Source organism: Pelophylax lessonae, assembly GCF_965119305.1.
Source record: "Pelophylax lessonae genome assembly, chromosome: 4".
Lineage (NCBI taxonomy): Eukaryota > Metazoa > Chordata > Amphibia > Anura > Ranidae > Pelophylax > Pelophylax lessonae.
Genome location: NC_138771.1, coordinates 193,132,616 through 193,150,070, shown reverse-complemented (window position 1 = coordinate 193,150,070; position 17,455 = coordinate 193,132,616). Strand labels below are relative to the sequence as shown.

Sequence of the window (17,455 nt, the reverse complement as noted above, 5' to 3'; positions counted from 1 at the left end):
ACAGTGACCTCCAAGTTTGTTTCCAGCTCCAAGGGAGACTCTGCACGGAGAAGCAGATTGTCCAGGTAACCCAGGACCGATATCACCTGCTGGCATAACACCACTAGGACCGGAGCCAACACCTTTGTGGAGACCTGAGGAGCAGGGGCTACACCAAAGGTTAACGCCACAAACTGATAGTGATCCTCTCCCACAGCAAAACGCAGAAACCGTTGATGTCCTGCACATATTGGGATGTGAAGGTAGGCATCTTTGATGTCTATGGAGGCCATGAAGTCCCCCTGATGTAGGGAAGCCACCACCGTGCAAATGGATTCCATCTTAAAGTTTTAAACTTGCACAAAACTATTAGATGTCTTTAGGTCCAGAATTGGATGCACCTTGCCTTCCTTCCTGGGAACCGTAAACAGGTTTGAGTAAAAACCCTGAAAACATTCTGAAGAGGGAACCGGAACTATTACTCCTTGTTTTAACAGTTCTTGTAATGCCCCAAAGAGAGCCTGTAAGCGATCAGGGGACAGTCGCACATTGGAAGGGAAGAACCTTACCGGAGGGACGGATCAAAACTCGACCTTTTAACCAGACTGTATGACCTTGTGGACCAACTTGTCTTGGGATATCCAAAGGTTCGGAAACCGGCAAAGACGTCCCCCCACCCCAGATACAGATGAGGGCACACCTTCAGGCCAAAAGGAGTCTTATCCGCAGGTCTGGAGAAACCAGATTTCTGTTTTCCAGACCAGGGCCACTTGGAACCATTCGAGGGGGCCTTGAAAGACTTTGATCCCTTATCACTTGACCCTGAGGAACGAAAAAAAAACTTTTTGTGTGTTGAGAAGGCAGCACCTAGTCTACGACGAGGGTCCTTACTCGTTAGCCTGTGGGAGAAAGGTACTCTTACCCCCTGTAAGACCTTTAATAATGTCATCAAGGGTAGCCCCAAACAGGCGATATCATTGATGAAGGAGATCAGTCAAGGCCTTCTTAGAGGTCTGATCTGCAGACCAGCATACAGCGCGGCATCGCAAAGAAATTGCCCTTGAACCAACTGGTCCGTCAACTCCACAGAGGCAGGGGGTAGTTGTACCCCCTCCAGGTCACGGCGTAGTAACTTTGCACATTGTCAAAGTTTGGGACACAAGGGCAATAGTAAACACCGGTCTCAGTGCGGACTTGCCAGGGAGTACATATTGCGGGCCACAGACTCCGCTTTTCTGTCCGCCGAATTCTTAAAGGACAGGGAATCCTCCACTGGAATCATGGTAGCTTTATTCAGTCTGGAGACCGGAGGGTCCACGGTAGGTGGCACAGTCCACTTTTTAATAAGAGACTCCTCAAAGGGGTAGCGCCTAGCGATCCGCCTAGGGACCCCAGGGGGCGCTCCCAGTCTTTTTTGAAAATATTGTCAAAATACGCGGGAAAGGGAAAAACTTTTTTTTGGCACTTCGCCCCTTAAAGGCCACCTCCACCCGGGATACAAAAGATTCCAGGACCGCTAACAGTGCATCTATGGATGGCTGGGATCCGGAGGGCCCTGTGGCCTTCAAGAGAGGGTCAGGTGTTATTTGTGTTCCACAGAGTCCATGTCGCAGGAACCCCACAGAACAATTTGAAAAAAACAAAAAAAAAAAAAGTTTTTTTGAACATCCCAATAGTGCCCCCAAAAGGTCAGGCACAAAGCACTGAAGACCCCAAGCAGAGAGAGAGACCCCCCAGATGCACAAGGACGTGCACGTGTCTGCAGCGATCTGGGATTAGAAGGAAACCTGAGTGTCAGCACGAGGGAAAAAGGAGGGGCTCCACCGCCAAAAAACACCTCTAGTGACTCCAAAAACATCATCGATAGGGATCCACAGCAGAAAGGCCGCCGGGCTACACAAACATGGCCGCCAAACTTTTTTTTTTTAGCACACGGGCTACAAGAAAATGGCGGCCCCGCGCAGACGGCAGAGCTTCTGGGGGGCCTCCAGGGGACCCCCCCAGCCTCCTGGACAAAATAGACAGGATGGGGGGCCCTGGAAGTGACAGGTGAGTTCCCCCCCGCACGATCAATCGTCCGGCTGCTGGCGGCAGTTCAAGTGCCCCATAGCCCCAGTAAGTGAGGGAGGAGGGGGGACAGGCAAGGGGGGGGGGTGCGTTACAAGAGAGGGGAACCAGGGGTCCGACCATCCTAAGGAGGGGGCCTGCGTCCACCCCAAAAACCAGTCAGGAGAGGGGGGGAATATTTACTCACCACTACCTGTAACAGGCGAGCATCATCACCTGACAGAACCCCTCTCCACCGAAGTGGGGGGGGGGGTTTGTGAGCCAATAGGAATGCTGTGGCTCGGGCCTAGACCCGCTCGTATGTGACCTGGTGAGACGTTTGACTCGCAGGGCCAGTCCCCGTCCGGTGGGACTATGTCGCGGCCGATCTAGCGCTGAGCTGGGGGTGACCACTGGATCTACATATATAGCCCGTCACCCAGATCGGGCTTAGTTGCTTGTAGATCTCACAGAAAAAAAACCCAGAGAAAAAAAACCCAGAGAAAAAAAACTAACTAGAAAAAATACTTTTGACAGAACCAGAGATCCTAGCAAGGAACTAGGTCCTTACTCCTGACTAGGCAGAATAAAACTGACATCCTATAGCAGAGAGGGGGAGCATACCTCCTGGGACTGCCCATAGGCGTATTGAGAACTTTTTTCTGCCTAGTGTCCTACTCCTGTAGGGGGGGGGGGGGGCGGGGGGGGAGTATAACCCTACTGTTATGAAGAACATGAAGAACAGAGACTGCATCCGTCAATGAACGATAGAGAAAAATGCACACACCCACACCGGTTGAACTGAGGTCCTTATTAAACCTTACCAACTATTTAACTACTCTTGAATATATAAAAGTCTTCAGAGAGCTCCTTTTTGCGAGGCATGGCTCACATCTGTTGATGCTGCTTATGAACAGCCCATCTTAAAATGTTTGTGTGTCTTTTTAATCAAAGTAGCTCTAAGCCACACATCCAAACTCATTTTATTAAATGGTGTGCAAAAAATACTGACTCCAATTAGCTTTGACTAAGTAATTCGTCTATGGGTTCGGTTCACTACCTTTTTTATCTAGCACTGTGAATGTCTAATGCGTGTGTTCAATAAAGACATTACAATTGTTTGTGTGTTATTAGCGTAAGCATATTGTGTTTGGGTAGGGCAATGAAGAGGAGTGTAGTGGCATCGTGGGGCACTGATGAACATTGTAGTGGCGCCGATGGGCGCTGTAGGGCACATAGGATCAAGCCAACTCACGCTGCTGCGGTGTTTCTCTCACCTCTCACTGATAAAGCGTGTGAAGTGAGGAGAGAGAGAAACACACTGCAGCAGCGTGAGCTGAACCGGGGATTATTCTGGTTTGTTGACAAAGGGATTTCTCCCATCAGTGGACGGAGCGATCACATTGGTAAAGGACCGCTGTGATTGGCGCTTTACCCCAATCTGTGTTGCGCTATCTCAGCCACTTCCGGATGTGGGAGGGGAGTGCAAGAGGAGCAAGCACGGGAGGCTGTCATATGAAAGCCTCTCGGAACTAGCTGGCCAGGCTGTAGACATCATTCGGCTATAGCGCGGTCGGCAAATGGTTATCATGAGAAAAAGCTCATGAACTTAGATTTTAGATTGAATATGTCTTTTACACATTACTAACAAAAGTATGTTGTGATTTCTCAGGTCTCTCAAACAGCTATTCCCAATTTACAATATTTTTGAAGCTGCATAGATAACAAAGGTAGCTTGGCAACAGGCAGTAATTTTAACAGTTAGGTCCTACCTTAAAATGACTGTGAAATGATTCCCTTGAAGTTCACCCAACTTGAGCGGATGCTTCTGGTATGTGAAATTTCCCAACTTGAAATTCATTAAACAATTATTTAAATGGGCCAGTCTCTGTGCAGTTATTCTGGAAAAAAAAAAAAGTGAATTATATACAGACTGGTCGAACGTCACATTTCTTAATTTGTGATTAATATAAGAATGTAAAAATGCTATATATTTGGACATTTTAAATTAAATGGATAAAGCTAATGAAACACATTGGACATGTGTCAGAGCATTTAGCGCTTAAGCTTTAATTCATTTAAATGGCTAGAATAAATTATTATGACCAATGAAATGTACACCCAAGCGCTTGAAGCCTGTAAATGCGCCACACACTTTTAAAAGCGGCAGGCATTTTTTTTAATGCAAAAGATTTGCTGCCAGGAGGAAAGGCTTCTAGGAAAGTTTGCAAAACATCCTGTGAGCAGAAGGCCAACGTGTTATCTTAAAAAAATATTTATCGAAAAGAAAATTTAAATGTGAAACTTGTGTTAAATATAAAAACGGGTTCAATCTGACTGCTCAGTAGAAGCTTCCTCTCTGAAAGCTGGGCCTGTGGAGAAAAAGCTGTGAATGTGTGGGTTACACTGGCCTGCCAGCTGATGAAGAGGACTAATAAAATGCTGTTATCTGTGTAGGTTGTGGCAGAGGTGAAGGACATTGCCAGGAGAATAGTGGCTGATATATGTAAAAAGGAAGGGGTTAGGAGTTTACTACTAAGCGTAATATAAACTCAAATCATAACACACCTGAAGGCTGAACCAGTTGCTCATCTTGCCATCATGTAACTATGCAAATCATAGTGCTGCTGAAATCAGTGGGTGTAGGCCATGGGAGAGGAGATTTTCAAGAAAAGGTAATTTGATATAACCAAAAAAATGTCACCCACCGATTTCTGTGAAATTAAATCTAAAATACATTTCTCTTGCACAGGAATATCTAGCTGAATAAAAGAAGTGCCCAGACTATATATTATCAAATTGAACATTGGTATAGCAAAAGTATATGCATCTATGTTCAAAAGAACTTAAAATAAAAAGGTGATGTTTAGGACCTCATCAGGCAGAAAGTACATCTCAATAGCTGAACCAGTCACGATGCCATATTTCCTATGCAGGTGCTTTGCAGTTATAAGCATTATCAAGAAGCTCATGGTTCTGATTAAACTAGAAGTTAAATGTGCAAAAATTTATATTTAGGATATCTTCTTTTAAACACAAGTCCTTTGTCAATTCAGGCAAAACAACAGCTTTGCTTTAAACTTCCCCAACAACCTAAGCACCATATACACATTCATCTCATAAAATTAGAATACCATCAAAAAGATAATTACAGTAAATTTAATTCATAAAGTGAAACCTATTTTATATAGATGCATTACACACAGGGTCATGTCATGCATTTCTTATTATGGCTTACAGCTAGTGAAAACCCAAAATTCAGTATCTCAGAAAATTAGATTATTACATAAGAGCAATTTAAAAAAAATGTATTTTTAATACCGAAATGTTGGCTTACTGAAAAGTATGCCCATGTACAGTATAATAAGCACTCAATACTTGGTCAGGGCTCCTTTTGCATGAATTACTGCATCAGTGCATAGTGGCATGGAGGCGATTGGCCTGTGGCACTCTTGAGGTGTTATGGAAGCCCAGACTGCTTTGATAGCCGCCTTCAGCTTATCTGCATTGTTGGGTCTGGTGTCTCATCTTCCTCCCGGCTAAAACCCCCAGATTCTCTATGGGGTTTAGGTCAGGCGAGTTTGCTGGCCAATCAAGCACAGTGATACCATGATCATTAAACCAGGTATTGGTACTTTTGGCAGTGTGGGCAGGTGTCATGTCCTGCTGGAAAATGACATTTGCATCTCCATAAAGCTGGCCAGCAGAGGGAAGCATGAAGTGCTCTAGAATTTCCTGGTAGAGGACTGCGCTGACTTTGGACTTGATAAAACACAGTGGACCAACACCAGCAGATGACATGGCTCCCCAAATCATCACTGACTGTGGAAACTTCATACTGGACCTCAAGCAACTTGGATTTTGTGCCTCTCCACTCTACTTCTAGACTCTTGGACCCTGATTTCCAAATAGAATGCAACATTTTCCACAGTCCATGAGGATTTGGGGAGCCATGTCATCTGGACTTGGTCCACTGTTTTTTATCAAGTCCAAAGTCAGCGCAGCCCTCTACCAGGAAATTCTAGAGCACTTCATGTTTCCCTCTCCTGACCAGCTTTATGGAGATGCAAATTTCATTTTCCAGCAGGACTTGGCACCTGCCCACACTGCAAGAAGTACCAATACCTGGTTTAATGATCATGGTATCAAGGTATCAACAAACTGGCCTGACCTAAATCCCATAGAGAATCTGCGGGATATTGTCAAGAGGAAGACGAGAGACACCAGACCAAACAATGCAGATGAGCTGAAAGCCTCTATCAAAGCAATCTGGGCTTCCTTAACCCCCTTAGCAGTGTCACAGGCTGATCGCTTTCATACCACACGACATTGATGCAGTAATTTATGCAAAAAGAGCCCCAACCAAGTATTGAGTGCTTACTAAACTGTACAAGGACATACTTTTCAGTAAGCCAATATTTCTGTATTAAAAATACTTTTTTTTTTTTTTTTTACTAATTCTCTGAGATACTGAATTTTGGGTTATCACTAGCTGTAAGCCATAATCATCAAAATTAAAAGAAAGAAATGCTTGAAATATCACTGTGTAATGCATCTATATAAAATAACTGGATTTTTGACTTACCATAAAATCCTTTTCTCTTAAGTTCATTGACGGACGCAGTCCCTGATGCATATCAGTAGGGTTATACTGCCCCTTACAGGAGTAAGACACTAGACAGAAAAAAAGTTCTGGCTATGCCTATGGGCAGTCCCAGAGGGTACACCCTCTCTTCCTGCATAGGATGTCAGTTTTGTATCAAAGCAGTGTCAGAGAAGTAATACCAACCCAACTCAAAATAGAGGGGGGCGGATACTGCGTCCGTCAAACTTAAGAAAAAAATCCAGTTTTCTCTATCGTTCATTGACGGACGCAGTTCCTGATGCATATATCAGTAGGGACGTCCCAAAGCAGTGTGATAAAATGAGGAGTGGGAACAGCAGACAAAAACAAGTCCCCAAGACTAAACATAGCCAACCAGGCAACATAGGACTCATCAAAAAGAGGAGGTCAACCTGAAAAACAGCCTAAACAGCAGCCTTACAAAACTTTGCGGCCGAAAGAGACATCCACAGATGCCAGCACAGCCACCTTAGAATATATTATATATATATATATATATATATATATATATATATATATATATATATATATATGGGAAAGGTGTGAACAGACGACCAGGTAGCCGCATTGCAAACCTGAAGCACAGACACCTGATGGCAAAAAGCCCATGAAGCACTAAGAGGAGAATGCGCCTTAACAGGGAAAGTTGGAACCTGACCCTTAATGGAATAAGCCTACACAACTGTCTGTCTGATCCATCTATAAATAGTCGCAGCAGACGCAGGAGGCACTTTCTTTGGACCATCCGTGAGAACAAAGAGCGAATCTGACTTTTGAAAAGACTCAGTAGTCGCCAAGTACACCCCGATCGCCCGAACCACATCCAGACTGCAAACTCCTTAGGATGTTTTTTGGCATAGGACACACAGAGGGCAACACAATGTCCTCATTTAAGTGAAAACTGGAAACTACCTTCGGAAGGAAGGATCCGGACGAAGTACCACTTTATGCTTGTGAACCACAAGGTAAAAAGACAGGACAGGACAATGCCGCCGGTTCCGACACCCTGCGTGCAGAAGGGATAGCTACCAAAAAGGCCACCTTCTGGGATAAGGTACGCAGGGGAATCTCCCGATACTTTCAAAGGGAGGTTTCTGGAGAACCGACAGCATCAAATTTAGGTCCTAAGGTGACAACAGAAGTCGCACCGGAGATACCAAGGGTCGCACCCCTTGGATGAAGTTACGCACCAGGGATTGGGTGGCCAATGGTCTTTGGAAGAAAACTGCCAAAGTCAAGACCTGACCCTTGATAGTACTCAAGGCCAGCTTTTGATCAACTCCCTGTGGAAGGAAAGCCAAGATCCGAGCCACTGAGTAAGAGCGAGGGGAAGCCCTAAGGAGACACTCATACCACGCAATACACGACTTCCACATACAATGATATTCCTAGAAGTCCCTTTCCTCGCTTTAAGCAGAGTGGAAATCACTGAAGCAGACAAACCCGTCCTTCAGCACCTTACTTTCAACAGCCAAGCCGTCAAAGCCAGCGACTGTAAAGCAGGATGGAAGATTGGCCTTGGAGACAGTAGATGCTCCCTGAGAGGAAGTCTCCAAGGAGCGTCTGCGACTAGTCTGACCAGGTCGGTGTACCAAGCTCAGCAAGACCAGTCTGGAGCCACAAGAAAGACAGGAATCCCTTCCGCCTTGATCCTGCGAAGAAGTCATGGCAGCAATTTGAGAGGAGGAAAGGCATACATCAGCTGATACTGACCCCCGCAGGCCACCAGCGCGTCTGTGTTGCCGCCAGAGGGTCCCGAAGCGGGCCACAAAAGTCTATTTTTCTGTTGACGCGAGACGCCAACAGATCTACATCTGGAGGGACCATTCCTCCCGCATCCAAGGCTTGGTGACTGAGGTAATCCACCTGCCAATTTTCCACTCCTGGAATGTGAACAGTGGAGGGAGCGGGAACAAAGCGTTCCACCCAATGAAGGATGCCCCCCAATTCCAAGGCCGCAAGGGAACTTTTGGTGATTGACATAAGCCACGGCCGTGGCATTGTCCAATTGAATGCGCACTGGACAACCCTGCAGGTACTCGGTCCAGTGGACTAGGCAAAGCCGGATCACTCTCAGCTGCAGAACAGTGATCGGTAAACCTGGATTCTTCCAGGGACCAGACTCCTTGATCATACAACCTGCCGAGAACTGCCCCCCCATTCGGACAGACTTGCATCAGTGGTGACAATTGTCCAATATATAGGGAGGAAGGATTTCCCTTGCTTGAGCATCGGGGACCGAAGCCACCAGATCAGGGACTCTTTGGCTGCCTGGCTCAGCTAGAGCTAAACGTCCAGGCAATTTGGATTCTTGTTCTAATTGAGAAAGATTTCCTTCTGGAGGATCCTCGTGTGAAATTGAGCGAAGGGGACCGCCCAGAAGGACACCACCATCAGTACCAGAACTCATGTAGGTGCGAAGGGATGACCATTTGCTGGTCAGCAACAGTTGAACCGCAGTCTGGAAGTCTTGGAGTTTTTCCTGAGGAAGAAATACCCTGGCTGAGGATGAGTCCAAAGTCAGGCCGAGGTAATCCAGTCTCATGGAAGGGAACAAGGACGACTTCTGAAGGTTCAGAATCCACCAAACTCCTCCAGAGTTCTCATGATAGCCAAATTTGTTTCCAGCACAATAGGAGACTCTGCACGGAGAAGCAGATCATCCAGGTAACACAGGACCTATAGCCCTCACTTCCGCAACAGCGCCAACACTGTCAAGACCCGAGGAGCAGAGGCGAGACCAAAGGGCAACGCCACAAATGGATAGTGATCCTCTCCCACGGCAAAACGGAGAAACCGTTGGTGTCCTGCACAGATTGGGATGTGAAGGTAGGCATCTTTGATGTCTATGGAGGCCTGAACTCGCACAAAGCAATTTAGTGCTTTCAGATCCAGATTGGACACACCTTGTTTTCCTTCCTTGGAACCGTGAACAGGTTTGAATAAAAACCCTGAAAACGTTCCACACACGGAACCGGAACTATTACCCCCTGTTGCACCAGGTCCTGAACTGCCCCAGGGAGTGCCAGCAAGCGATCTGAGGACAGTCGCACATTGGAAGGGAAAAACCTTACCGGAGGTACTGATCAAAACTCATTCTTGTAACAGGACTGTATGACCTCTTGAACCCATTTGTCTAGTATCCGGGAAAGCCACAGGGCCGGGAACAGGCAAAGAGGTCCCCCCACCCCAGATACAGCTGAGAGCGCAACCTTAGACCGAGGAGCTCTTGGTTAGCCAGACCAGGGTCGCTTGGACCCGCCCGAGGGAGTCTTGAAGGACTTTGTCTTATCGACTGACCCTAAGGAGCGAAAAAACTGTGTGCGGAGGAGGGACCCGTCTGCCACGAGGGTCCTTACCCTTGTTAGCCTGTGGAAGAAAGTTACTCTTCCCCCCCCTGTGAGACCCTTAATGATGTCATCCAGGGTAGTTCCAAACAGGCGATCTCCTTGAAGAGGTAGATCAGTCAAGGCCTTCTTTGAAGTCTGATCCACATACCAGCACTTCAGCAAAAGTATGTGCCGAAGGACCACTGCCGAAACCAACAGTCATCCCAATATGGCAGCAGTGTCCAGCGCGGCATCGCAAACAAATTGCAGAACATGAACCAGCTGATCCAACAGCTCCTCGAAGTTAGGGGGAACTGGTTTCCCCTCCAGATCACGGCGTAGTAACTTAGCCCATTCAGTCAATGTGTGCGTGACAAGGGCCACTGTAAACACCGGTCTCAGTGCAGACCCCGCAAGGGAGTACATATTGCGGGCCCCAGCCTCCGCCTTCCTATCCACTGGATCCTTAAAAGACGGGGAACCCTCCACTGGGATAAGGGAAGCCTTAGTCAGTCTCGAGACCGGAGGGTCCACCGTAGGTGTCACAGTCCACTTCTTTATAAGGGACTCCTCAAAAGGATAGTGTCTAGCAATCCACTTAGGCACCCCAGGGGAACGCTTTGTGCAGTCCCATTCTCTATTGAGCATGTTGTCAAAAAACACGGGAAAGGAAAAAACCTTTGCCGCTATGGATGGCTTGTGAATGCTAAACGTTCACGCCACAGCTGCGTCCTCCATTTTCAGGGTCTCACACAAAGAAAAACAAGTGCGTCCACCAGCACCTTATCTTGCATGGCAGCGGAGATAGAAATGTCATCCTCACTGTCAGAGGAGACAGGGACCCAGCAGGGAGACACCGTGTCTGCGGTGGCTGAGTCAGATTAAGAACCTGAGGCATCAGATGAGGCAGGGGTAGGTGGAGGGCTTGCTTGGCACCTCGCCCTTTAAAAACCACCTCCACCCGGGACACAAACGCTTCCGGGACCACCGAAATTGCATCGGTAGACAGCTGGGATTCGGAGTGCCCTGCGGCCTCCCCAAGAGGGTCAGGTAGGGACACATGATCTGTAGGGTCCATGTTACACCAGGAGAATCCATCAGCAAAAAGCTAAGTGACAGAATTTTTTTTTTTTTTTTAAAGTCCTGCACTGCAGAGTCCCCCGAAGTTCACGCAATTGCGCTAGAGACCCCCAGCAGAGAGAGAAAGAGACCCTCAGACTCACTGCACCAAGATACAGCAGAAGGCCCCAAAACATCTGCACGTGTCAGTAGCAAGCTTGATCCAAAAGGAAATGTACTGAGAAACTGCCCAGGTTATAGGGAGGGGCTCCACCCACAGAACAACTCCTCCAGGAACTCCCATACAGATTCCTAGCAGAAGAAACCACCGCAAAATGGCCATGCCGGGTGTACCAAGAGGGCCGCCGATCTCCTCAGAACATGGCTACAAGAAAATGGCGGTCTGCAGAGCAAACAAGGACCATCCGGGGGACCCCACAGACTCCACAGTGGGATCGATCAGCAGGTGGGCCCTGGAGGTACAGGCCAAGACACCTCCCCGCGATCGTTCGTCTGCCGCACCCCCCGACCCCCCAATTGGGCCTGGAGATGCGGTCCCAGCTCCAGGGAGTAGGCCCAACAGCCCCCAGCGTGGGTGGGCAGGTAATAGAGGGGGTGCGTGACAGACCAGAGGGGAATCCGGGATTGTGAGGGTCCAACCGTCCCAGGGAGGGGCCCATGTCCACCCCAAAATCCCCCAGGGGAAAAGGGGGAACATTTACTCACCATACCAGGAACACAGGCGGGCGCCATCTCCTGACAGGACCCCTCCTCGCCGAAGTGGGGGGAGATGTCGGCCAAATAGGGCCGCTGCGACTCAGGCCTAGACCCGGCCGTATGCGACCTGGCGAGATGTTATAACTCGCAGGGCCAGTCCCCGTCCAGTGGGACTATGTCGCGGCCGACCCAGCCCAGAGCTGGGGTCACCACTGGATCTATACATCCAGCCCGTCGCCCAGATTCGGCACAGTTGCTTATAGATCTCACAGAAAAAAAATCCGGAGAAAAGCCATCTAAAAAAAAAAAAACCTAGAAAAAAAAATTTGACAGGACCAGAGATCCCAGCAGGGAAACTAGGTCCTTACTCCTGAGTAGACAGATTAAAACGGACATCCTATGCAGGAAGAGAGAGGGTGTACTCTTTGCGACCGCCCATAGGCGTAGCCAGAACTTTTTTTTCTGTCTAGTGTCCTACTCCTGCAGGGTGCAGTATAACCCTACTGATATGCATCAGGAACTGTGTCCATCAATAAGAAATACGAGTTTCACTTTTTGAATTGAATTACTGAAATAAATTACCTTTTGATATTCTAATTTAGGAGATGCACCTATACTTTCCTTTACTCTATCACTGCTCTGTTCAGTACTTCCAGATAAGGAGGAACATGAAACTTCGCCATCACAAGGAAAACTTAGAGCCTTGTCTAAGTCCTCTGAGTTGTAGCTTACACAGGGCTTTTCCTTCACTTTAGCCTGTTGAATGGAGTTGTGGGGAAGCAAAAGTAAATTAAAAGCGAAGTATCGCTTAAAAAATAAAACATAAAAAAACAAACAGTCATACTCCCCTAGATGGCTGCAGCACAGATCCCAGCTGCAGCTGTCCCCGGCCGCCTCTAAGACAGGGAACTGAGCGATCAAACACAGTTGATCACTCAGTTCTTGGTCTTTAGCCTAAAGAGAGCTTGTGACTATCGGTCACCAGCTATCTGCTCTGCCCCTCCACTGTGCAGTGTGTGGGAGCAGCTGACTCAGGTTCTCAGCTGCATGCCGAGAGGCTGAGCCAGCTGCCGGTCCAGGCATCTGGATGGATTTCGACCAGATTGTTGGGATCTTTTCAAAGCCTGGACTGGCTCTGAGGAGTCAGTACATGTCCTTGTTGTGACTTATTGCAGATAGATGTGTTACATTTTGTATATATTTTTTCAATAAAGATATTCATTTTTTAGCCTATACCGCTTGGGTTTCCTTCCCAATCTTTTGCTAGCTTTCTTGCTACCATTTCTTTTGTTACAGGTAACTATTTATTGGGAACCCCACACCCCCTCCCCTTTTTTTGAAGGGGTGAGACGGTGAGGCTATTATTTCCCTGTGGCACCCCAGTTCAGTCTGGTTTTTGCTGTTATTTGAGGCACTTGGTTTAACACTTTAAAAACAGGTGCTCATGGAACCCAAAAGATCATAAACCATAAATGCATGGACTCAAGCTTTGGCTATACTTCTCCTTTAAGTATATAGGTCTGTGAAAGTCTCCATCACAGTGAACTTGTGCTTTACTGTATGGGCAAAAGCATAGATTCATCAAATGTTACCTGCTGAATTCTGTTTAACAAAAAAAAAAAAAATCTTAGAAAATAACATAGGTAAATACATGCAGTCATAAAGAAGAGTGTTGCAGGCATAAAAAAAAGAGTGTCCCTGTAATAAAGATATACATACACTACTTTTGTGGTGGAGAATGGGGATGATATTGCAGAGTGACTGGTGGGTCATATTTCTTACATCTGAAATGCTTGTGGTACTTACTTGAGAACAGCAATTGTCTGAACAGTGATAGCTCTTTTATCTTTGGTCCCCATATAGGAAAATATATTCGGCTTAACTCTATAAAAATTGAAAAAGTAAAAGTAAAAGTAGGAAGACTTTTACTAAAGATTTTATCTGGGGGAGGGGGGGGGGGAATCTTAAAAGGTTTAGCCAATATCTTATTAACTGACCTTAAAAACTTGGAGAGCACGTTAATAGCATCCATTGTGTCCTTATTTTCTTTATAAAGCACAAAATGGCAATAGCCACCACGAGATTTTGGCCATGAATGTTTACGTGGATCTTGAAAAGAGATTTCAAAATAAAGATAATTAGTACGAGTAAAATTAAAAAGTTAGAATTGGCCTTCCAAAACAGAATGTTAAGTACAGTTAAATAAAAAAAATAAATAAAATTAAAGCAATAAACAAATACAAATTTCAGGTAAACAGGCCAAGTATTGTGTAATACTGGTGCATTGTAAACATTAGTGTTGCTTGTACATTACCAGTTTAAGTGTATGTTTGGCATTCCCCTTCTTTTTCATTTGTGAAATGCCAGCTTTGCTTACCTGAAGTTGTTTTGACCTCTGTCCAAGTGTATAGCATAAAGAGCACAAGAAAGTCATGTTTAATTTCTATATTGTTCTTTTTACAGGTGTCAAGAGTTGGACATGCAAAGATAAATATGACTGCATGGTCATTCCATTCCTTAGGGTACAATGGCATCCAGCAAATGCGTGGCAAGTTGCAATGAACTTAGAAGCAGTAAACGGCTGAGAAAATGGACCCTTTTCACATGTATTTACACACACGTCAAAAAACATGACAACATTACATGTCCTAGGTCAAGTAGCACACATCTTCATAAAATTTACATGATACAGAAAACATTTTCTATTGAATCTATTAATATGAAGAAACCATTCAACTATTTTATATCTAGAAGACTAGCCATCTTCATATAACCAAATATTAAGGGTTTGATTTAGACATGTGGCTAAATCTCCCTTTCCTCTGAAGCCCGATCGGCATTTGTTTCACAAATAATTTATTGAATTTTTAAGAGTTTTTAAAGCATAGTGTACAGGATATAAAGGCACAATAGAGAAGTGCAAGTAAAAAAGTAAAACAGACATAGCCTGATCCACGTTTGGATCGCGCTTCAGAGGCTACTCATTAGGCAGTGAGGAAGCAAAGCAACACCTGCTCACCGCCTGTTTTAACCCATTTTTTTTCAGATAAATGTGGGGTGTTTGCAGCATTTCCCCATTTGCTTTAATTAGTGGTGATAACTACATGTCAGGGTAAACTTTGCAGCAGAAGTGAAGCAAAGCATCGTGACCGCAGCATGTAAACACTATCACTATACTCCCTCCACTGCCCACTGCAGCTTAAGGGTAGACGGTTGGGGGAGCGGCAAAAACTGGCATTTTTCTCACCCCCCCACTGTCCATGTAAATGAAGCCTAAGAGAGAATAATCATTAAAAGAAAAATCAAATGAACAAACCAATATTTAACATTTCTGAAACGTAAGCTATGTTTTTAAATGAGTGCATCCTTGTATCAACACTGTATTTAGTAACAAAGAGGTTCCGTCAAGACACTGATGCAAAGCAAGTCAAGAGTGCACATTAGCAAAACATACTTGACAGTGGCTAATAATGCTCAAAATATATATGTTGTCATGGTAACCATCAGGCTCTAGGTGTAATTTTCCACTATTGTCAAAAGGAAATAAATCAGATTGGTTAAACCGACCAAGTCTTTCCTTCTCCTTTATTTTAATATGGCTTGCTTTAGATAATCACTTAATGTGTACAGAGCAAGGAGGTTTATAACCCCTATCTGTTCTTTTTGCCATTTGTGTCCCCATATACGGGATTTCGGGTCCTCATTGGAAAATTTCCCCTATATTACAGTTCTGGGGACAACCTAAAAAACTGGATTTTTGTCTTACCATAAAATCCTTTTCTCTGATGTTCATTGACGGACACAACTCCAGATCCTCTTGACCATTGGGTTTATGCTACCCCCTACAGGAGGACACTAGAAGGAAAAAAAAGTTTGACTATGCCTATAGGGCAGTCCCTGGGGGTATACTCCCACTTTGTGCTATAGGATCTCAGTTTTGTAACTGAAGAAATTCAGTTCTTCTGAAATTAGTTATCTTGCAAACTTGGCCTGTTGGTGGGTCCTGAGTCCCGGAGTTGAGAACCCCTGCCCTACGGGGTTACGGGCAGATTTTGATCCCTGGTCCTTAGATTCCTAGGGACGAAAGGACCACTTATGGACCGAGAAGAAAGGGCGACAAGACTCTTTGCTCCTGGTTGTCTGTGGAGTACTTGCCTCCAGTATGACCCTTAATGATCTCTTCCATGGAAGCTCCGAACAAGCGGTTTCCTCAAAAAGGGAGATCAGTTAATACTTTCTTAGAAGCCTGGTCTGCAGACCAGTATTTCAGCCATATCATTTGGCGAAGAGTCACCGCTGTCACGGACACCCTACAAGCTAAGGTGGCCGCTTCCAGAGAGGCATCACAGATATACAGCAACTCCTGGACCAACTGATCCACCAGGTCAAGAGGAGACTGTCCCACTTCCCAATCCTGGCGCAGGAGCTTAGCCCATTCTGTAAAGGTATGGGAAACCAAGGTCATTGCAAAAAATGGGCGCAGAATGTAAGCAACCATGGTAAAAAGGTATCGGACCAGAGATTCAGCTATCTTGTCAAAAGGGTCATCTTGTCAAAAGGGTCCCTAGAGGACGGAGAGTCCTCCATGGGACAAGGGTGGCTTTATTCAACCTGGAAACCTGCCAGTCCACCACAGGTGGTACTGTCAGTTTCTTTAACAAAGAAGATACCTTCTAGCAAAACGTTTAGGGACCCCGACAGTGCGTTTAGGCGAACCCCACTGACTTGCGGCATTGTTTCAAAATAGGCAGGAAAGGGAAATGCCTTTGCCACTTTGGAGCCTCTGTGGGTACCAAATTGCACTGATGCAACGGATGCAGCAGTAGCTGCGTCCTCCAATTTAAACGTTTCCCACACTGATACATATATCGGCGCATCCACTAGCACTTTTTTTATGCGCGGCTGCAGTGGAAGAGGCATCATTCTCACTATAAGAGCATTCAGGGTTCGTGGACGCAGACCCAGTAGAGACTGGTGTCCGTGACAGCCAAATCACCCTCAGATTCTGAGGAAACAGAGGATGCAGGAGAAGGGGGAGGACGCTTTCTGCTCGTCCTATTTTGGAGGGCCTTATCTACTTTGGACACCAGTGACTGCAGGACGGCCGTCAAAACAGACAAAGCAGGCTGGGACCCCGCAGCCTCAGAGGGGGACAGGTGGTGACACATGATCCAGGGACTCTATGGGTAATCTGGGGACCGCCACTAAAAAGTGAAAAAAAATTGCTGGTAAATATCCACCACTGCTGCACCAGAGGCGCCACAAGGCCCAGGGCACCAAATACCTACAGCAGAAAGAAGGCGCCATTTAGAACCCACTGGACTTGCCAACCCCTCCTCAGATGCAGAGCCAGAGAGCCAGGCTGCATGCCGTGCAGTAATCAAAGAGAAAGAGGAAGTACAGGAACTACCACTAGAGGCCCACTGCCCATTCACCATTCCATAGGCTTCAAAAACATGGCTGCCGTTAGATAGCAATGGGAAACTACAAGAAAAAAACACCAGAAGGGAGGGAAGACACTACTCACCACACTTTTGGACCGGCGGTCACCACTCCTGACAGACCACTGCACCATCTTGGAATGGGGGTGCTGCGGACCAGAGGCACGCTGCGACTCAGGCCGTGACCAGGGCTATGCGTCCTCGCGAGGTGTTTAACTCGCCAGCCAGCCCCCGTCCAGTGGGGTTATGTCACGGCCAAC

At 46.3% G+C, this 17,455-nt stretch overlaps 1 protein-coding gene across 3 annotated transcripts in view; it reads right to left on the bottom strand.

Moving 5' to 3' along the window:
• Positions 1 to 17,455, bottom strand: part of PUS7 (pseudouridine synthase 7) — a 238,722-nt gene that overhangs the window by 96,851 nt on the left and 124,416 nt on the right. For 2 of the 3 annotated variants that reach the window (XM_082254435.1, XM_082254433.1), the window contains exons 6-9: positions 14,132 to 14,149; positions 13,752 to 13,863; positions 13,561 to 13,638; positions 3,798 to 3,926 (exon numbers count right to left, since the gene is read on the bottom strand). In XM_082254435.1, the coding sequence (XP_082110561.1) occupies positions 3,798 to 3,926; positions 13,561 to 13,638; positions 13,752 to 13,863; positions 14,132 to 14,149 (337 nt within the window). The remainder of the gene's footprint in view (positions 1 to 3,797; positions 3,927 to 13,560; positions 13,639 to 13,751; positions 13,864 to 14,131; positions 14,150 to 17,455) is intronic. The other variant, XM_082254434.1, reaches the window with a different exon arrangement.